At 42.3% G+C, this 17,320-nt stretch overlaps 4 protein-coding genes across 5 annotated transcripts; 1 reads left to right on the forward strand and 3 right to left on the reverse strand.

The window, feature by feature from the left end:
- Nucleotides 1–30: 30 nt before the first annotated feature.
- Nucleotides 31–5,286, reverse strand: uck2b (uridine-cytidine kinase 2b). Its single transcript, XM_067252492.1, has 7 exons — nucleotides 5,176–5,286; nucleotides 3,026–3,185; nucleotides 2,243–2,339; nucleotides 1,757–1,899; nucleotides 1,530–1,627; nucleotides 1,353–1,401; nucleotides 31–1,098 (listed from the first exon to the last, which is right to left on the reverse strand). The coding sequence occupies exons 1-7, from the start codon at nucleotides 5,278–5,280 to the stop codon at nucleotides 962–964; spliced, it is 789 nt and encodes a 262-aa protein (XP_067108593.1). The 5' UTR covers nucleotides 5,281–5,286; the 3' UTR covers nucleotides 31–961.
- Nucleotides 5,287–5,544: 258 nt separating this feature from the next.
- On the forward strand, nucleotides 5,545–9,447 carry aldh9a1b (aldehyde dehydrogenase 9 family, member A1b). Of its 2 annotated transcripts, XM_067252782.1 has the most exons (12): nucleotides 5,545–5,651; nucleotides 5,824–6,012; nucleotides 6,310–6,455; nucleotides 6,552–6,681; nucleotides 6,934–7,068; nucleotides 7,228–7,424; nucleotides 7,520–7,660; nucleotides 7,883–8,071; nucleotides 8,222–8,309; nucleotides 8,422–8,563; nucleotides 8,689–8,801; nucleotides 8,919–9,447. In XM_067252782.1, the coding sequence occupies exons 2-12, from the start codon at nucleotides 5,835–5,837 to the stop codon at nucleotides 9,011–9,013; spliced, it is 1,554 nt and encodes a 517-aa protein (XP_067108883.1). In that variant the 5' UTR covers nucleotides 5,545–5,651; nucleotides 5,824–5,834; the 3' UTR covers nucleotides 9,014–9,447. The 2 variants fall into 2 exon arrangements, with proteins under 2 accessions (XP_067108883.1, XP_067108884.1); XM_067252783.1 differs by lacking the exon at nucleotides 5,545–5,651 and having other exon boundaries at nucleotides 5,944–5,960.
- Nucleotides 9,448–9,662: 215 nt separating this feature from the next.
- zte38 (zebrafish testis-expressed 38) lies at nucleotides 9,663–12,251 on the reverse strand. The gene is made up of 12 exons (XM_067252393.1): nucleotides 12,198–12,251; nucleotides 11,762–11,906; nucleotides 11,597–11,660; nucleotides 11,463–11,499; nucleotides 11,341–11,361; nucleotides 11,154–11,180; nucleotides 10,940–11,007; nucleotides 10,696–10,844; nucleotides 10,228–10,472; nucleotides 10,075–10,123; nucleotides 9,928–9,968; nucleotides 9,663–9,844 (listed from the first exon to the last, which is right to left on the reverse strand). The coding sequence occupies exons 1-12, from the start codon at nucleotides 12,249–12,251 to the stop codon at nucleotides 9,788–9,790; spliced, it is 957 nt and encodes a 318-aa protein (XP_067108494.1). The 3' UTR covers nucleotides 9,663–9,787.
- Nucleotides 12,252–12,867: 616 nt separating this feature from the next.
- On the reverse strand, nucleotides 12,868–15,233 carry prdx1 (peroxiredoxin 1). The gene is made up of 6 exons (XM_067252880.1): nucleotides 15,193–15,233; nucleotides 14,319–14,432; nucleotides 14,046–14,199; nucleotides 13,793–13,915; nucleotides 13,573–13,703; nucleotides 12,868–13,343 (listed from the first exon to the last, which is right to left on the reverse strand). The coding sequence occupies exons 2-6, from the start codon at nucleotides 14,422–14,424 to the stop codon at nucleotides 13,258–13,260; spliced, it is 600 nt and encodes a 199-aa protein (XP_067108981.1). The 5' UTR covers nucleotides 14,425–14,432; nucleotides 15,193–15,233; the 3' UTR covers nucleotides 12,868–13,257.
- Nucleotides 15,234–17,320: the final 2,087 nt, after the last annotated feature.

Here is a 17,320-nt window from a genome sequence, read left to right on the forward strand (position 1 = left end):
TATCCCAGCTTGTCTGCTCTGCATTTTAAAGTGTTATATTCTAACATGTGGATACAGCAGAACACCCCTATTTGTATCATGGTCTCTTTGGGTTAACAAGTGCCATTGCCAAGTAATGACTGACTAAGTCAAATTGGGAGCCATTGTTTCCCCTAATGCTAATAACTGCAAACCATGTTTATTATTAGGGACTTGGAAAACAAACAGAAATTGTTATCTTTTGAGTTTGTGTTGGAATAGCATCTCTATTTTCTTGGGTTCTGGACTCAACTCAATCAGCAAAACCTTCATCCATGACAACTTATAAAGAACAGACCCATGTGAACAGTCACACAATGGTTGACATGCACACCCCTGGTAATAATACTGTCTGGACTCTAAGTGGCTAGGACTTTTTGCAAACTAATGATCTTATTGAACTGCGATGTAGTGTAGAACCGTTCAAATGAGGGAGTGCTAGATACCGTCATACAAACAAGAAACCACAATGCTTAAAAGAAACTCTAGTCAACATTGCTTCAAGATTGTCATCGAGAAATACATAAAAACAATCCTGAGGCTTTATGTCAGTTTCCAGTCAGGGTTTTCCCCCCATTTCAAGCCCAAGCCATGGGGGTTCAAGTTTCACCAGACAATACAGTTCTCCCCCCATCTTTATTCATACCTGCAAGGTCTTTCCAAAAAGCAGAAGGGGACATACAAAACATCAAATAACTGAAAATAAAAAGGGGTCATTTTTAAACCCATGGTCTCATTGCAAAAGCAGGAGGTTAGCTTGTCCCCCTGAAAAAAAAACAACTAATCATGTCCAACAATTACATTGAAAGTAACTGTAATAATAATGATAATAAAGGCATTGCAGTTCCTCTTGCATCTTTCCCCATTTGTCTTAAATACAACAGGAGTTTATTTACAGCCCTGACCCCGCCCCCCCTCGCCCAAGGAGGAAGGCACTTTGGGGTCAATGTGGCCGGCTGCTTGACTCCGAGGTCCGCCTCTGCCTCGGCGTGCTGTGGCCGTTTGTGCAGCCGTTCTGCCGCTTAGTCAGACCACCGTTCAGGATGTCTTGGATGTGCTGCACTATCAGGTTGATGGCCACTGGAGGGAGACAGAGTTTTTCCTTAATAGACTGGAAACATTTCTACAAGGAAACAGAGGTGCTGATTTTCTTCAGTTTTTCCATGGAACTCCCTAACCAGGATGTGACACACATCCTCCAGCCCTTGCCATCAGAAGTCTAGCATTGTAAACATACGTGTGACAATAGAAAAAGGATCTTGTTCCAACACAAAGGAACAAGAAATCAGATATCAGAAAGTATGTATCAGGTAGACATATTAAATAAGGCTTACCAAGGTTGTCTGCTCCTCGCGGAATGATCACATCAGCATACTTCTTGGTCTAAGAAACAAAAAAGTACTTGAATTAGTGCAACGTGTATTGGCAACCTCTGAGGTATTCGGCAAACTGACAGATGGACCATCCAGCTTGAAAATAAGGGAGGGCAAATGGAGAGTGGAGTGACTTACTGGCAGGCAGAACTCCTCAAAGGCTGGTTTAACAAATGTTATGTACTGTGTCAGAACCTGCTCTAGTTCTCTGCCACGTTCACCAATGTCCCTGAGCACTGGAACACCCAAAACACACACACACACACCAGAAATGTTAAAGAAAAATGTATAATTCTTTGAATGATTATTAACTTATGTCACGAGGAAATAAGAGCGTGCAAGTGAGCACGCAGACACACACACACCTCTGCGGGAGAGCCGAGTGTCTGCATCAGTGTCCACAAACAGCTTCATCTGGAACAGGTCCCTGATCTCCTGCGAGTAGAACATCAGGATGCCTTCAAACAGGACCACGTCCGCAGGGTACACAGTCACAAACTCATCCTTCCTGTGAGATGGAAACAAGAGGAAAAGACATTGAGGTCACCACACTGAATAAATATGCAGAATTTTCTGTCTGGCACCTTTAGGTAAAGGTGTGAAGCTTGACTGAACCTAAGCAAGTTTCCTTGTAATTCAACCAACCGTACACCTGCTTTGTACTTAATCCATTTGTTCAATATCAATACCAAGGTCTGGAATATCTCATCCATCTTTTGTTGGGAGGTTTCCTGAGAAAACCTCCTGAATGGATAAGGAACAAAGCCAGTAACCTGCTGAACCGGTACAAGGTGCTTGTTGCCCAAGCTGAATATTTCCAAGCCTTGTATGGAGACCGGGGGGGGGCTCACCTGGAATGGGTGACAAAGTCATACACTGGGATCTGGACGGTCTTCCCCTGCATGATCTGCCAGAGTGTCTTCATGATTAGCTCATTATCAAAGGCATCTGAGGATCAGACACAGACAAATCAATGTGTCAGTGTGTGAAAAATAATTTATATTAGTATATGATCTGTATATGTTTAGTGTTTTGCACCTCCCTGCCACAGTAAATTCTGTGTTTGTATAACATACAGGGTGAATAAACCGAATTCTGATTCTGATTATATTTATATATATTAAAAAGAATACAAATCTATATGGTTGATGCTCCATCCCTATGGATATGAGCTACATGGGGGCTCTGACCCACAATTCCTGTTTCCTAACAGCTGTCAGGTCCTGTCCCGCTGCGCCACAGCAGCTGAGGAAGGCCTTGCTGACTAGGGCCGTTTCTGATAGTCAGATAGGGAGCAGGGGCTAGGGGGGTGGCCAAGTAACGCCCAAATATGGACGGTCAGAACGTGCGTGGGACCGATACACGCAACGTGGCGGTAGTGCACAGCATTCGTTATGTGTCCCCTGTAGTACTAATATGATTTATTACTACAGGGGACATGCCTATATGTGTCTGCATATCTTAGTATCCAGCCATAGTGGATCGTTCCATTAGGAAGTGCACATTGAGTGCAGCTCTGGCTGAAAATGCCACACATAAAATACAACCAACAACTCGTCTAGAGCTCAGGTGGTTGTCCTTGCATGTGCTTCCCCTAAATCTGCAGAGACAGTGTTCATGTGAAGGCGGGGTACCTGGGTGGTCGAAGTTGAACTGGCCCTTAAGGGCCTTGGCCTTCTGCTCTGGGGTGAGCTCTCTGTAGAAGCTATCCTGGCTGAGGATGGCTACCTGACGCTGGTGGCGGTCGATCTTGTTCTGGCCCAGCAGCTCCATGATCTTCCCACATACAGACGACTACAGAGACAGGCAGATAGTAGAGCACAGTCTGGTCAACATTCCGGTGCATCATGTATCATTATTTTATTGATTGCTTAGAGCAAATGTAGGCAGTAGGATGTCAAAGATGCACTTCCTGTTCGGAGCTTTGTTGGATAAGTTATAATATTGTCCACCAGCAGAGCCTGGAGCAGTAGCAACATACTCAGATGACCTGCCCACCATCTCTGTCCTCACTGACCCCGCCCACAGAATACCAGGTCTCTTGCCAGTGCTGACTAGACATTCTCCGTCCCCAGACTTCTGTATGGTTCTTTTGTGTCAGTGAAACGCCCACTCAGGAGGTCGTGTCAGCATGCGCCATGCCGGCAAGAGGCGGCCACATCACCACGCAACTCAATTTGGACACAGGGCCTTGGACTACTAAGTAGAAAGAATCATTTTCATACACACAATGATGCACCTAAATGGGGGACGAAACTAAATACCCAGCTCAGTTATACTTTCATTGCCTTGCACTTAGATGGGGTGACATTACATCAGAAGTGATGTATGGTTAAACACAAACTGAGTGATCCAATACCTGCAGCAGTCAAGGGGAGAGAGCAATCTAGTTAACTAACTTCCTGGCAACACCTGACCAACCACTGACTTGCATTTTAAAAAACGTTCTCCACCCCTCCCACCCTGCCTTGTAAGGGGTTTTCAGGGAGCCAGATGATGGCTCTGTGCCAACAGTTAACTTAGCTCATATCTGGGTCAAATCAAGGAAGGACGGTAATGGGAGAACACATGACGTTATATTAGATCAACTTAAATTATCAAATGTATTGTTAGGGATGTCACCACTGTCTCTTTTAGAAGGTATTTTTTGCATTATCACTGCTCCAAAGAACCATGGAGATCAAAATTGTTATCAAACTGCAGCAGACTGGAAGAGTAAACCCAGCCAATAAATACAATATAAATACAAAAAATACAATAGTTGTAATTCGTTAGCAGCCATGTACTCTCTTTACTCCGAATCGCTTTAAAAATCTATACGACCTGCAGAACGACATTAGAGGAATGCGCGTGGCAGCAAGAGTGGAAACTCCTCCCATTCGGGCAACACCGGGATCCCAAACGTGCGCACCAAAGAACCATTTGTTTGTCTACGTCATGAGATTATTCATTGGCTGTGTGCTGGAATAAACTGACTCAGTAACTAGTTTGACGCTATGGCTGTGCTCTCGTTGAATTACCGATCAACAGTGAAATAATTGATCAAAATCCGATTGTATTCGAAATAATTTCTTAAGTAGAACATACGTCTTGACCACTCTGATAAAATAATTGTTGCTGACATTTAAGAGGTTCCTTTTGATAATAAATCGGCTTATCCTGAGGAAATTTAAACAAAGGAACTGCTGTCGAGGGCTCTGGCTAGCAACCCACATTAATATTAGTCTATACAGATATCAACCCCATTTCATACATTAATTACTCCCCCAAAAAGCGTTTGTTGCTAATTACAACATGTTCTTATTCTTGGTTTATACTGTAACTTACACTTGGTTTGTTGGCAGTATGTCATTGTCGGGCCAACACTGCGCATCAAGCAGACGAATACAACTGAAATGATTGCTCAGTATCAGCCTACCGACCGACACAATGTATATTCTTATGCTAAGGTGGTAGCCAGCTACCTAACCTTATCACATACATTACGTCTTTGTCTCCTGTATTTTTCCTGCCTGTGAAGCTAGCACCTCAAAAACGGAAATTAAAGACGCAATCTGATCTAGATCCTATTCATATTCTGATGACAAGCTAAAAATGCAATGATGTGTAAATTTTTAAATTGATGGCGGTTTAGCTAACAGATGGTAGAGTGGATGTCACTCAAGCCGCTAAGTAAGTTTGACATGAGCCACGCGGTCGATGAGCTCATGAGCGACTCCCAAAATTCCTTCACTAAAGCTGTAATAAAATTATAGATCATTTTAAAAAGTGTCCTTCCGCTAACCTTGCCACTGGCAGTGCCCCCGGCCACACCGATAAGGAAAGGTTGTCGAACAATATTTTCATTTTCGCCGTGGTCCCTTAGATGTGTTTCACTGTCCCCGGCCATGCTTGCAATATGCCGAACAAGTCAGGCAAGGGATGGTGTTAACACGTTGCTCCTCCCATCTATAACGCTACATCATTAGCCTATTTTTTCGCATCCGATTTTGTTTCTTTTTTTGGAAAGGGATTAATGATATTTTTATGTACAATTTTTCTTTAATGGGCCGAAATAATCCGTAGATATTTTTTTTTTTACAACAAAATTAACCCATGTCCTCTTTGTATGATCGCGCAAACAACCAATCGCTTGTAGCCAGTGAGTGTCTTGGTTTACGTAAGACGCCTACTATTATGGCTAGTTGGCTACATTGCAAATTGACAGTTTGTGAAACTAGTGATATCTGGACGTACATCGGCTTAAAAAACGTCCTAAGAGTAAGTTTAATTGATAAAAGACTGTTGTGCCATGCAGTGGCCCACCAAATGCAAGTTTTTTTGCTTTTCGAGGCGTATGGTTGTTGGATCTTTGCTGAAGTTTACCTTCATAACATGTCGATGAGTCAAGTTGGATGTTTACGTGAATGTATTATCTACTCTTATGTTGCAGGGGCTGAAGTCATGTATCTAAGATTTATTAAATGTCGGAAGCTCAAACCCGGTGCTCTTAATTCTGCGGTGAGACAATATGCTTCAACGGGGACCTTCGACATAACAGTTGCTCTCAACTTTTGGTGTGGAGACCGCGTGAGGATCACAGATGCATCGAACACTACACGAGTTTACGAGCCTGCCACTGGTAGTCTAAAGTTTAACAATTTACTGCAGAAATTGAATTGCAATTTTTTTCACATAATTAGACTTTGGTCGGAAGTTACTTCCTGTCTGACTATGGCTTTTAATTGTCATGATCTAAAATAATGTACTTCAAACCAGTCATAACTTTCAGCCAATCATATTTGAAGGATTGATGAACCAATGAATGTAATACTGTCAGGGAAGAAATGTGGCATATCCCCTTATAAAATGGAGGCATGTGTTTTCACTAGCAGGCCCTACTTTGTTCCACTGTCATTGAACTGTACCGTGCTTGCAGGGAGGGTCCTATGTGAACTGGAGCCTTGTGGTGCAGTGGAGGTGGACCTGGCTGTGAAGAACGCCCAGTCTGCCTTCCAGGAGTGGAGCCGAATGTCAGGGATGGAGAGATCACGAGTCATGATTAAGGCTGCTCACATCATCGAGGTACGCCACCCAGACAGTTAGTACATCCACAATGCCAAGACGTAGAGTCTACAGGAAGCGCAACACTTTCTGACGTGCTGTGTTATTTTGTGGCAGGATAAGCGTGAGGAGATAGCAGAGATGGAGGTTGTAAACAACGGGAAGTCCATCACAGAAGCCCGTCTGGATGTGGACTCTGCCAGGCTGTGTATAGAGTACTATGCAGGGGTGGCCAGCACTCTGGCAGGTTAGCAAGCTCATCCTACATCCACTGGGAAATATAGGGTTGACATTAGGGAAGTTGAAAGGGGAGATTATTTGACTGTTGCATGAATCTGGGTTTGTCATAATTTTACATCTTTACTTCAGAGGCTGTGTAACATGTTAAAGTTTACAGGTCTATAGGTCTATAGGTACGGTACACTTATTAATGAGGCTGTTTAGTGTTCCGCCTGAAGATTGTGATGATGGTGGTCCTCACTTTGTGTTTTTCCTCAAGGTCAGCATGTGCAGCTACCAGGGGGTTCTTTCGCCTACACACGGAGGGAGCCTTTGGGGGTCTGTGTTGGGATTGGTGCTTGGAACTACCCCTTCCAGATAGCAGCCTGGAAGTCCGCCCCAGCTCTGGCCTGTGGTACAAAACTCTCCTTGTATTTATATTTGCAAATGTTTATATACAGTTTAACTACTATGTGTATACAAAGTTATAACTGTTTTAATTATCGACTATAGACAACTGTAATATAAAAAGACTGCTGACCCACTTCCTCATTGCCGTGTCTCGTTCCTCCAGGGAACTCCATGGTGTTTAAACCCTCCCCTGTGACACCGGTTACAGCTGTGATGCTGGCTGAGATCTATGCCAAAGCCGGGGCACCAGAGGGGCTGTTCAATGTAGTGCAGGGCGGCCAGGAGACGGGCACCCTTCTCTGTCACCACCCCACTGTGGCAAAGATATCCTTTACTGGTAGTGTGCCCACAGGCAAGAAGGTAAAGTACTATAGAAATAATATTACCCTCACACTGAGCCCTGGATTTGGTGGCACAACATCAGATTTTCATATGAAGTCTGTCCTGACCCACAGATTATGGCGATGGCATCCAAAGGTGTGAAGCCAGTGACTCTGGAGCTGGGTGGGAAGTCTCCACTGGTCATCTTTGAAGACAGTGACCTGTACAACGCAGTGAAAGGGGCTCTCATGGCTAACTTCCTGTCCCAAGGACAGGTGGGTGTGACGATTGAAACTTTACAGCCCGGTGGCTGGTCTGAATGTGTTTTAATTGATCTCAAAAACATGTCTTGAGCACATGCAGGGAATTTGTAAGACCCTGACATTCAAAACTTATGAGACCAACTTCCATATCACTTGAACTTTATGAAGCAAGTGGACATTTGGGTAGGAGGAAAACCAATCTTTTAGGTTATATTCCTACTTTGTCCCTTGCAGGTGTGTAGCAACGGAACCAGAGTCTTCGTCCAGAGCCAGATCCTACCTGAGTTCCTAGAGGAGGTTGTGAAGAGGACCAAGGCCATTGAGATAGGGGACCCTCTCTTAGAGAGCACCCGTATGGGAGCACTGGTTAACCGGCCACACCTGGACAGAGTGCTAGGCTTCGTGGATCAGGCCAGGAAAGAGGTTCAACTGTCGTTATATGCTAATTAAATCACCCTTTGCATTAGGAATATTGTAGATGGGAATCAAACCAGTTGGGATAAATCAGTTGTGGTAAATTTGACATGGCTGTTAGCCCAGTCTGAGCTGACTAACACTGAACTCCTAAACTAGGGCGCCACCGTGTTGTGTGGAGGCGAGCCATTTGTTCCAGCAGATCCTAAACTCAAGGGTGGATACTTCATGACCCCCTGTGTATTGGGTAGGCTGGCCCCAGGGCCATTTGAAATCTATGGACACATTTAACACTGTTGTTAAGGAAGGGCTTCCCATCTTTTTAAGGCACCGCTTGGCCCTACCTCTGCTCTGTTAAGGCGGTTGTAGGGATGAGATGACGTGTGTGAAGGAGGAGATCTTTGGGCCTGTCATGTCTGTGTTGTCCTTTGAGACCGAGGAGGAGGTGCTTCAGAGGGCCAATGACACCACCCTAGGTCTGGCTGCCGGTGTCTTTACCAGGTAGTCAAGTCATAAATGGCTGTCGCTGGAATCGGTGAACCGACCAACATTTAACAGGTTGTTGACTGTTGCGGAAATCAATGTGTTTCTGTGTATTGAGTAGCTTTGTGCGTGTGTGCCTGTAGGGATGTAAGTCGAGCCCATCGTGTGGTGGAGCATCTGAACGCCGGCACATGCTTCATTAACAACTACAACATCACTCCTGTGGAGGTGCCCTTTGGAGGGTACAAAATGTCTGGTACTGTATCCATAACTCACACGGAAAATGACGTGTCCTCCTCAAAATGGCACCGGAACAATGCACAGTAATATACTAGTAGACACTTGACACTGTGTCACTTTTGTCTTTCTATAGGCATTGGGAGGGAGAACGGTCAGGTGACCATAGAGTTCTACTCCCAACTGAAGACTGTCTTTGTTGAGATGAGTGACGTGGACAGCCTCTTTTGAAGACACCCCCAAGGAAGTGATGCTTCTTGTATATGCTGGCTTGTAGTCAAATAGCTGAACAGGTTCTAGAAATGTTAAAACTTACTCTGGTATTTGAATGAAGGCTGTGAGTCAGATTTTGTTAGCTAAGATTTCAACTCTGCTTTTTAATGCAAATTATTATAAGGGGAATTTAAGAAAATGACCAACTGTGCCAAACTGAATCGTCATGAAGGTGCCTTAATATTGTAGCCAGTGATTTGTACATCTAAGTCAAATCTTAGGTAGCTGCTCAAATCTATCCACCAAGTGGTGGAGAGCCAGGGAACTTGGCAGCAAGTGATTAACAGTATTCCTGACGGAAGCATCATTACTTAATAGCTTTTTTTTTGAAATTGTACAGTATTTGATACAAATGATATACCACATACAAAATACTTTTACATGTGTCTTTTTTCATAACTATTTATTTTACTGATGGACAAGAATGATATCATGTTTAATACTTTTATTCCATTCATTTCATATACAAAATCTAGTTAAATGGATTACAAATATTTTATATATTTCATTAGGTGATGGTCTTGAATAGTAGAGTACAAATATGTTTCATAGCCAAGTAAAATTGTAACATCAGTTTCATTAGTTTGATAATAATACAATAGCCGTTTGGTATAAAGGAACTTCAACCAACATAATACTTAAACTAAATGAGTAGTGGCCAGTCAATAAGAATTGGAACAGTCATGAACATGTTTGGTGAATAACATTTAACAACACTAGTGGGTGCCATGCTCAAGGCTCAGTTCTCATTCCTTTCCTTCTTGAGAGCTTGTTGGCACCTGCTTTCCTCTGCACCCAATTGAATAATTGTTGTGATATTCCAAATTATGATATGCACATTACGCTGTTTAGTCAGTTAGAGTATACTGTACCTTTGTTGCAGTTTTTTGAGGTTTCTTGAATTGCGCGGACTCTGTAAAACAGTAAACATGTCATGTAAACTTCAATTCAAGCTACCCACACCTCATATAATGTGAGTTAATGAAGCTGGGTTTGACTGAGTGATTATGAATCCTTACCATCCTCAGATGGAAAATCCTCCTCTCTTAATCCCTCAGGGGCAGAGGCCTGTGAATAAGCACCATGAAACACAAGGATTCTGTGTCCATACAACACATGATTCATTAATTTCCTTATAATTCACATTAGAGCATGTGTATTTGTGAACGCACCCCAGCCTGAGCGGCTATCTCCAGTAGAGTGCTTTGGGTTTCAGCTGACGCCCGTTCGCTTTCCCTCAGGTGCTTCCCCTCCTGTAGCTTCTCCACGCGGCCCTGCTCCGCTGCCACCCGCACCTTCAGGGTGTGGAACGGGGTCTGCACCTCACCTACCCGGAAGTGGACGGCCATGCCCTCGAACCAAAGGGTGTCACACACACCTTCTTTAAAGCCAGGAGGCTCATAGTCGCTTGGGGTGACTAGAATATAGGAAATATGGTTGAAGGAGCCTAGTTTCCAAACTCCAGCTTAGTGGGGAATTCATTGTAGTACATTGAATTAGGGTGGGTCGTTTGCTCCTGTTAATTTCTGTTGGTAATAACGTTCGCCTACTATACAGCAGATGACCGCAATACTTAAATTCAGCCCTGGTTTGTCACCTCAAATTAAATGAAACATGCGTCAGCAACAGGGTTTCCTCACCGTCGTCATAGTAATACAGCTTCATGGTGAGGCACACATCGTTGGGGAGGATGTCCAGGTTCTGCAGGAGGAGGAACAACTTCCTGGTCAGGAGGACCGATGCTTTTTTGGTGTCCTCCATGGTCACCTTCATCTCCGCATCCTTGTTGCTGTGGAGTTGAAGGGGAATCGAAGCAGTCAGGAGTGAGGGAGGGAGTGAAAGAGAGACAGAGGAGTGGCAGTTGGGTGGGAGATAACGTATCACCTGAGTATGTCCATCTGTGGTCCCTGGTCTGTGTATCTGAATTTGAATTGGTAGGACTCAATGATGGACTGTAGAAGAGATCAGTAGATGACAAGGTTAACTCATGGCACTCCAGCGAAAAGAGTACTTTCTGGAGTCTGTAAAATGGAAACTACTTTTTCCTGAATATATATCCTGTGAGTGTTAATCAGTATGTTTTCAGCAGAGGACTTACATTGGGGTCATCTGGATTAGTGTGGACCTGCAATTACGCATTACAGATAGAAAAACATAACATTTTGATAAAAATAAAATCAATGGTGACTGAGGACTGCTATACTTCTACTGTACTTAACTATTATTGAGTTAAATGTTGTAATACATATTAATATAATGGATGTTGTAAAGAAAGAGTCACCTACCCCAATAAACGCAACCTGAAGCTGAGAAATAGATTTTAAATATACATCAACCTTTAGTGATAAGTAATGCAGACAAATTGTGACACTACAAATACTTAAAAAGCACTTCATGTTACACTTACATATCTCCTGTGTAATGCGTCAAAGCTGCCCATCATCCTAGTAAATATATGATGTCAAAATAAACCTTCCTTACTTAGTGTTATCAGGACCACAATTTCATCAAGTACTGCATCTTAAATATTTTAATCTTTACCATTTCACTATTTTGCGTGCACCTGGTGTTGCACAATCTTCTCGTAATACTTTGATGCATAAATCTGGAAAACATATATCTTTAAAAGTTATTTCATTGTGAAAAACAACGTCTAAAAATATTCATAGTGTGTCCTTGTATTATTTTCAAAACAGGAAAAACAACCTTCCAAATATCTAGATTTGTAGGCGTCCTCTGGGAATATTCCTCTGAGGTATGTAATGGAGGACACAGCCAGGGCCATCATTCGTTTTACGAAGACCTCTGACTGTTCTTGGGTTTTCAAGTCGTTCTCAAATAACTTCGTCCACTAAAACAGAAATGAAAATCACAATTGCACAATAGAGAAACCGCCTGAGGGCGCTACTTGACCCGAGTTAGCTAGTGTGCTACCGACAAGGCTAACCTAGTAAACGGACAATACAACAATCAATTGACTTCCACTTGAATATCTTGAAGAAAAGTACAAACAAAACAAGCAGAAAAGCAAAACAAGCAGAAAAACTAAATTCCCATGAGTAAATATACACCTATGCCGCATGGAGAGAATGAGAAATATTTCCTCAAAACTGCATAGCCCAAAGTCGATCATTGTTCATACCTGGGCAGTCTCTTGCTTTTTTGGTCTGTTGCACATCTTTGACTTTGACATCATTGCAATTCTTATCTAACTGATTCACAGTGGCTTTCCTACCTTATTAAATCAACTAACTTTGCAGTTAGTTGTTCAAATATCTTAATTTAGCTAGTCTTAGTTTGATTATAGCCGGTTAGCTAAAAACACTGAGGTATGAAAGCAACTGAAAAGGTTTATCGGCGCGAATCACGTGCACTCGTAGCAGTTGGGAACGCTGTTTCCAGAATCTTAAATTAAATTACCTATTGAAATTGAGGACAAATTAGTCATAACCATGAGAACAAATGGGCATAAATGTATAATTTCAGAAAACCCTTATTTATTGAGACGAACTCATTTGACACACAATGTCAAACTATGTAGCCGAGGCCTATCAGCTGACGGATTTGATGCATAGGGCCTACGTGATAATCTAGTTGAAAACAAGCAGCTTCTAGTGCTTATACTCTTTGAATAAACTAAAAGCTTTAGGTAACCAAAACAACACGAGTTGTAGCCTGTTCAGCATCTACACGAGAAAATGATCAAATTATGGGACTTTTGGCATTGACAGACAGCAAAGGATAGAGTAAATACCATATCATTTTAACATTCTGCAAAACATGATTAAAATGGGAGAAAAAAAATATTTTTTGGTCAGTGTCTTTATTTTACGAATTACATTTAATGTTTCAAGTTTAAGGCTGCAAATGAAAAAAACATGACTGGTATTTTTTATATGAGATAACAAAACAGATAGTCAAATACACAAAAACAAATACACAAAAATGTTGCAATACTGCAACAGAATAGACCTTGTTTGTACAGTCTATGGAATACACCAACATACTTTTCTAACTTTGATCAGAATGTGCACCCAAAATAAATGACAAATAAAGAGATGCTGCCATATTCCCACCTTGCCCGACAGGCACAGTGGTAGACTCAAGGAGGTTATAATAGAGTAGACTACACTACTGTTAATGATGTTCTTTTGAAATATTACTTCTATCTCTCCTACAGTATGCTGCACACCCTTGTTTTCCTACTCCTGCTTGGAGAAGAAGTCTTTGCTTTTGTGGACGTCGGGCTTGATGGTGTCACTTCCTGGTTTCCAGCCGGCAGGACAGACTGAAACAAGCAAACGTGAAATGGTAAAATGTTTTGGCTTTGATAGCAGGTCACACTTTGTTCCCATCTCTTGCCGGCAGAGAATACATGAATGTAGGCCACAATTGAATTGTTTAGCTAAAAAGTTGTAACTATATTTGAGTTTGCATTCAAGTCTATTCTGTGAGAGATTTTTGGTTTGAAGATAGATAGTGGCTGAATGAATGCAGAGATTAAAGATTAAAGCTACCTTCTCCATGCTTGTCGGTGAACTGAAAGGCCTGGACCAGACGCAAGGTCTCATCTACTGAACGCCCCACTGGAAGGTCGTTGATGGTGATCTGCCTCAAGATGCCCTTGTCATCAATAATGAACAGGCCTCTGCAAATACAGGGACATATTATAACAGTGTCAGGCTGCAGAAACACACAGAGTGCAGTTTAGCCTATATTCTACACTCTGATCCCCACCTATAGGCAATCCCCTCGTCCTCTTTCAGTACGCCGTAGTCCTGGGAGATGGAACGCAGTGTGTCTGCCACCAGAGGAATCTTCATGGGACCCAGACCTCCCTGCTTGCGAGGTAAGTTTGTCCTGTCAGAAGCGTAGCCACACAAAAGGCAGAGACTGTCATTGCTCAGTATTTCTAAATACTCAGACACACATTACAGGCAATAACAGTCTGAGTCAAGGCTGTTTGGTTAAAGTATCAGGGTTCGATTACCAGGCAAGGTGGCAGAACTGGGAGTCCACAGAGGCGCCAATGACCTCACATCCAATCTTCCTGAACTCATCTGCTGCATCGCTGAAGGCGATGATCTCAGTAGGGCACACAAATGTGAAGTCCAGGGGGTAGAAGAAGAACACCACGTACTTCCCTGCAGCAGCAAAATACACATCTCTCCTTCCTGTGCTTTTTTACAGTACATATTACACATTCAAGCATATTACATTGTACAATGTGGATCCAACTGGTGTATTAAATGCTGTTTGGTACCTCTGTAGTCGGAAATCTTGAGGTCTTTGAATTGGCCATCAGGCATCACTGCCTTGGCTGTGAAGTCAGGTGCCAGTTTTCCAATGTGTGCATTGCCTGCAGCCATTTTTGACTCTGGGGACAATACCTTCTATTTAATAACACTGTTACAAGTTTAGGCTGCACACCAGTGTAATACTACATGATTTTCCATCTACACATAGAAAAGCTCTGCATTAGGTGATCTGGGAGCTGTATTGCCCAAATTAGGAAGACTTTGAAAGTGAACTGAAAACATCGCAAGTTTCACTCAGACATTAATTTGCACACGCTGATGTTTGTTGACGAAGGAAGGGGAACCCATTTCAGCAATAGGGCATCTCGTCTACCCTGAGAATTGGGGGACATCGGCAAAGGTAACTGATGTAGAGAACCAAAGTCCTGCACTTACTTGCGTTCAATGTTCAAGGTCCTATTGAATCGCTTGACTGCACTTTGGAATCTCATAAATCCGTGGTATCGCATAATTTTATACATTCTTCGCAAAACTTTATTTTCTAGACATAAATAGATAATTCATGTTCCTTATGATAGGCTACTGAGTTAAATTGAACCCTGCATGTCAAGTGAAAGCGAAAAGCATTGTTCTAAGCAACAAGTTTTCATTCCATTGAGTACGAAGAAAAGGAAATGCCGAGAACAATAAGCCATTTACAGAAGCTACACAATAATTATTCAAATGATCATAAAATTGACAGATGTGTAGTGCTGTACGTGGAAGTGCTGCTTCCACGTACACAATTAGTCTGATTACGAAATGTATTGATTGATAAATATATCTTAAACATGTTATTTTTATGTTTTTTATTTTTAAATTGAATGTGTGGTGACCTACCTCAGCTTCTGTCCGTCAGTTGTAGCTTTGGAAAGAAGTACGAGAAAGGGGCGGAATCGGTTTAAAATATATAAGACCAGTTCAATTCTCGCGATGATAGAACCCTGACATAGCCACGACCCACACTCATTCAGTCTATTGGACTATTCGGCTACCTCATACAAGCATGACTTAGCACATTTTCTCAACATTCCAGAAGTGTAAAAAGTGTTCTCAATTCACCAGGAACAAGACATGGGTGGTGGTATGATGAGTTAGTCCAAACCATGACTTTCACAACCATCAAAATGATAGCCTTCTGTTACAGTCATATAAATTAATATTGTTGCAACAGTCAGTCTCTATCACTTTATTGCCCAGTAATACATTTAGTCATTTAGCAGACGCTCTTATCCAGAGCGACTTACAGTAAGTACAGGGACATTCTCCCCGAGGCAAGTAGGGTGAAGTGCCTTGCCCAAGGACACAACGTCTTAATCCAGGTCAATAGCCATGTAGTGGTCACAGAGGCATGTGGTTCAGCAGCATGTGACTCACAGACCCACAAAGATAGTTTAAACCATCTCAACTAATCCACTTTATGACATGCCCTCTCATGTAAAGTTGTTTGTGAAGTATTATGGTTATGCCGTTCAAATATAGACATTCTACTTTAGCAAATATTTGTTTACCACTCAACAGTGAAAAGGCTCAAAATGTACCATCTGTGTTTTGGCTATTCCCCTTGAATGATAGTTCATACTACAGTGTTAGAAGCCTAATCCAGAAAAAGAAAAAAATAGGTTTTAATTTCTCCTTTAGGGAATACCAGTAATGTGTCAATAGCCGAAACTGTTTCTTTTCATGTGGAGCGATTCACATGGAGTGTGGTACATAGTTGCAACACTGTACACTGAGTAGTATATTTCGGGTCTACTTCCTTGTTCCCTGGTTTGGTATTTGAAGGTTAGAAGCCCTTTAAGCCAACACACCCAAGTACACAATACTCCAGATTTCACGGCTGCACCTAATATTTATTGCACTACTAAAATAAAAACGGGCCTGCCATTCCTTTTCTGTGTTCTGGAAAGAGTATAGAATGGGTAGTGTACTTTTCTATGTTCTCTGGACCTGGAAGAGCGCATTGATTGTCATCTGCAGCACACTGTTAGGCATGGGCTTGCCACTCCACCTCTGCCTGCTGTCGCCCAGTGATGTCTTTGCGTGTTGTTGCTATGGACACCACATGAAGGGCTTGATAAGAGGGGACACACAATAAGCTCTTATTAAAACTGCAGCGGTGAGGTTCAGATCAAACGAGGCCTGCTGCTTCTGTGCTCATCTTTCAACACACAACATAGCCATAAATACAACATCAGGCCCACCACTAATTCCACAGTAATTAGCTCTTTGAAGAGCGCTTGTGTGCATCCTGTCTTTACTGCCCTCATAAAAAGGGAGCCTCCCTACACAAAAATGCAAATTAATTCAATTTCCTGTGAGGATTTTGGGGGGGGACAAGAAATCAATATGAAAAACCTTATATTCACACAGGAAATGTCACACTGTGACATTCACAAGTCCATTTTCCTCTTAAGAATAACACAATTGTTCCTGAAAGCTCCAAACAAATGCATTTACAACTGAACAGACATTCTGAATCAGAATCAGAATTCGGTTTATTCGCCATGTATGTTATACAAACACGGAATTTATTGTGGCAGGGAGGTGCAAAACACTAAACATATACAGATCTTAAATTAAGTAAAAGTACAAAAGTTTAACTATTTCTAAGACCTAAACAATCTAAGAATACAACAATTTAAATATAAAATAAAATAAATATAAAAATAAGAATAAATAATATTCTCAACACTGTTGAGAATATTATTTTCAGGCTTGATGTATATGGTCTACAGAGTGCATTGTCGAAGCATGGAAGATCAAGAGTGTAATCAGTCTCAGTGTGAGCTTGATTGGATGCCAAGTCCAGGCCTGCAGAGACAGGGCTGTCACAGTGCGCCAGCCAGCAGGAGGCTCACATGATCAGTCCCCTCACAGCAGGCACTGACAGCAAGGAGGCTCTCTGTTACCTGGGTTGTCAGCTTGTGTTTGGGGATCTTAGTAGCTTGGCGGGGTTGTCTAAAAT

This window comes from Osmerus mordax, chromosome 16 (assembly GCF_038355195.1).
Source record: "Osmerus mordax isolate fOsmMor3 chromosome 16, fOsmMor3.pri, whole genome shotgun sequence".
NCBI lineage: Eukaryota > Metazoa > Chordata > Actinopteri > Osmeriformes > Osmeridae > Osmerus > Osmerus mordax.

What these genes read in the sequence shown, in the direction of transcription:
- zte38 (XM_067252393.1), bottom strand. Translation starts at nt 12,251, where the DNA reads ATGATGTCAAAGTCAAAGATGTGCAACAGACCAAAAAAGCAAGAGACT. An exon ending in TTCAGGTTGCGTTTATTGGG is followed by an intron (nt 11,181 to 11,340) that starts GTAGGTGACTCT and finishes GCGTAATTGCAG; the next exon opens with GTCCACACTAATCCAGATGA. An exon ending in CCACAGATGGACATACTCAG is followed by an intron (nt 10,845 to 10,939) that starts GTGATACGTTAT and finishes TCAACTCCACAG; the next exon opens with CAACAAGGATGCGGAGATGA.
- uck2b (XM_067252492.1), bottom strand. Translation starts at nt 5,280, where the DNA reads ATGGCCGGGGACAGTGAAACACATCTAAGGGACCACGGCGAAAATGAA. An exon ending in GTTCAACTTCGACCACCCAG is followed by an intron (nt 2,340 to 3,025) that starts GTACCCCGCCTT and finishes TCTGATCCTCAG; the next exon opens with ATGCCTTTGATAATGAGCTA. An exon ending in CACTCGGCTCTCCCGCAGAG is followed by an intron (nt 1,628 to 1,756) that starts GTGTGTGTGTGT and finishes TGGGTGTTCCAG; the next exon opens with TGCTCAGGGACATTGGTGAA.
- prdx1 (XM_067252880.1), bottom strand. Translation starts at nt 14,424, where the DNA reads ATGGCTGCAGGCAATGCACACATTGGAAAACTGGCACCTGACTTCACA. An exon ending in CAAGATTTCCGACTACAGAG is followed by an intron (nt 14,200 to 14,318) that starts GTACCAAACAGC and finishes TTGCTGCTGCAG; the next exon opens with GGAAGTACGTGGTGTTCTTC. An exon ending in CAGTTCTGCCACCTTGCCTG is followed by an intron (nt 13,916 to 14,045) that starts GTAATCGAACCC and finishes CGCTTCTGACAG; the next exon opens with GACAAACTTACCTCGCAAGC.
- aldh9a1b (XM_067252782.1), top strand. Translation starts at nt 5,835, where the DNA reads ATGTATCTAAGATTTATTAAATGTCGGAAGCTCAAACCCGGTGCTCTT. An exon ending in AGTTTACGAGCCTGCCACTG is followed by an intron (nt 6,013 to 6,309) that starts GTAGTCTAAAGT and finishes CCGTGCTTGCAG; the next exon opens with GGAGGGTCCTATGTGAACTG. An exon ending in GGTGGCCAGCACTCTGGCAG is followed by an intron (nt 6,682 to 6,933) that starts GTTAGCAAGCTC and finishes TTTTTCCTCAAG; the next exon opens with GTCAGCATGTGCAGCTACCA.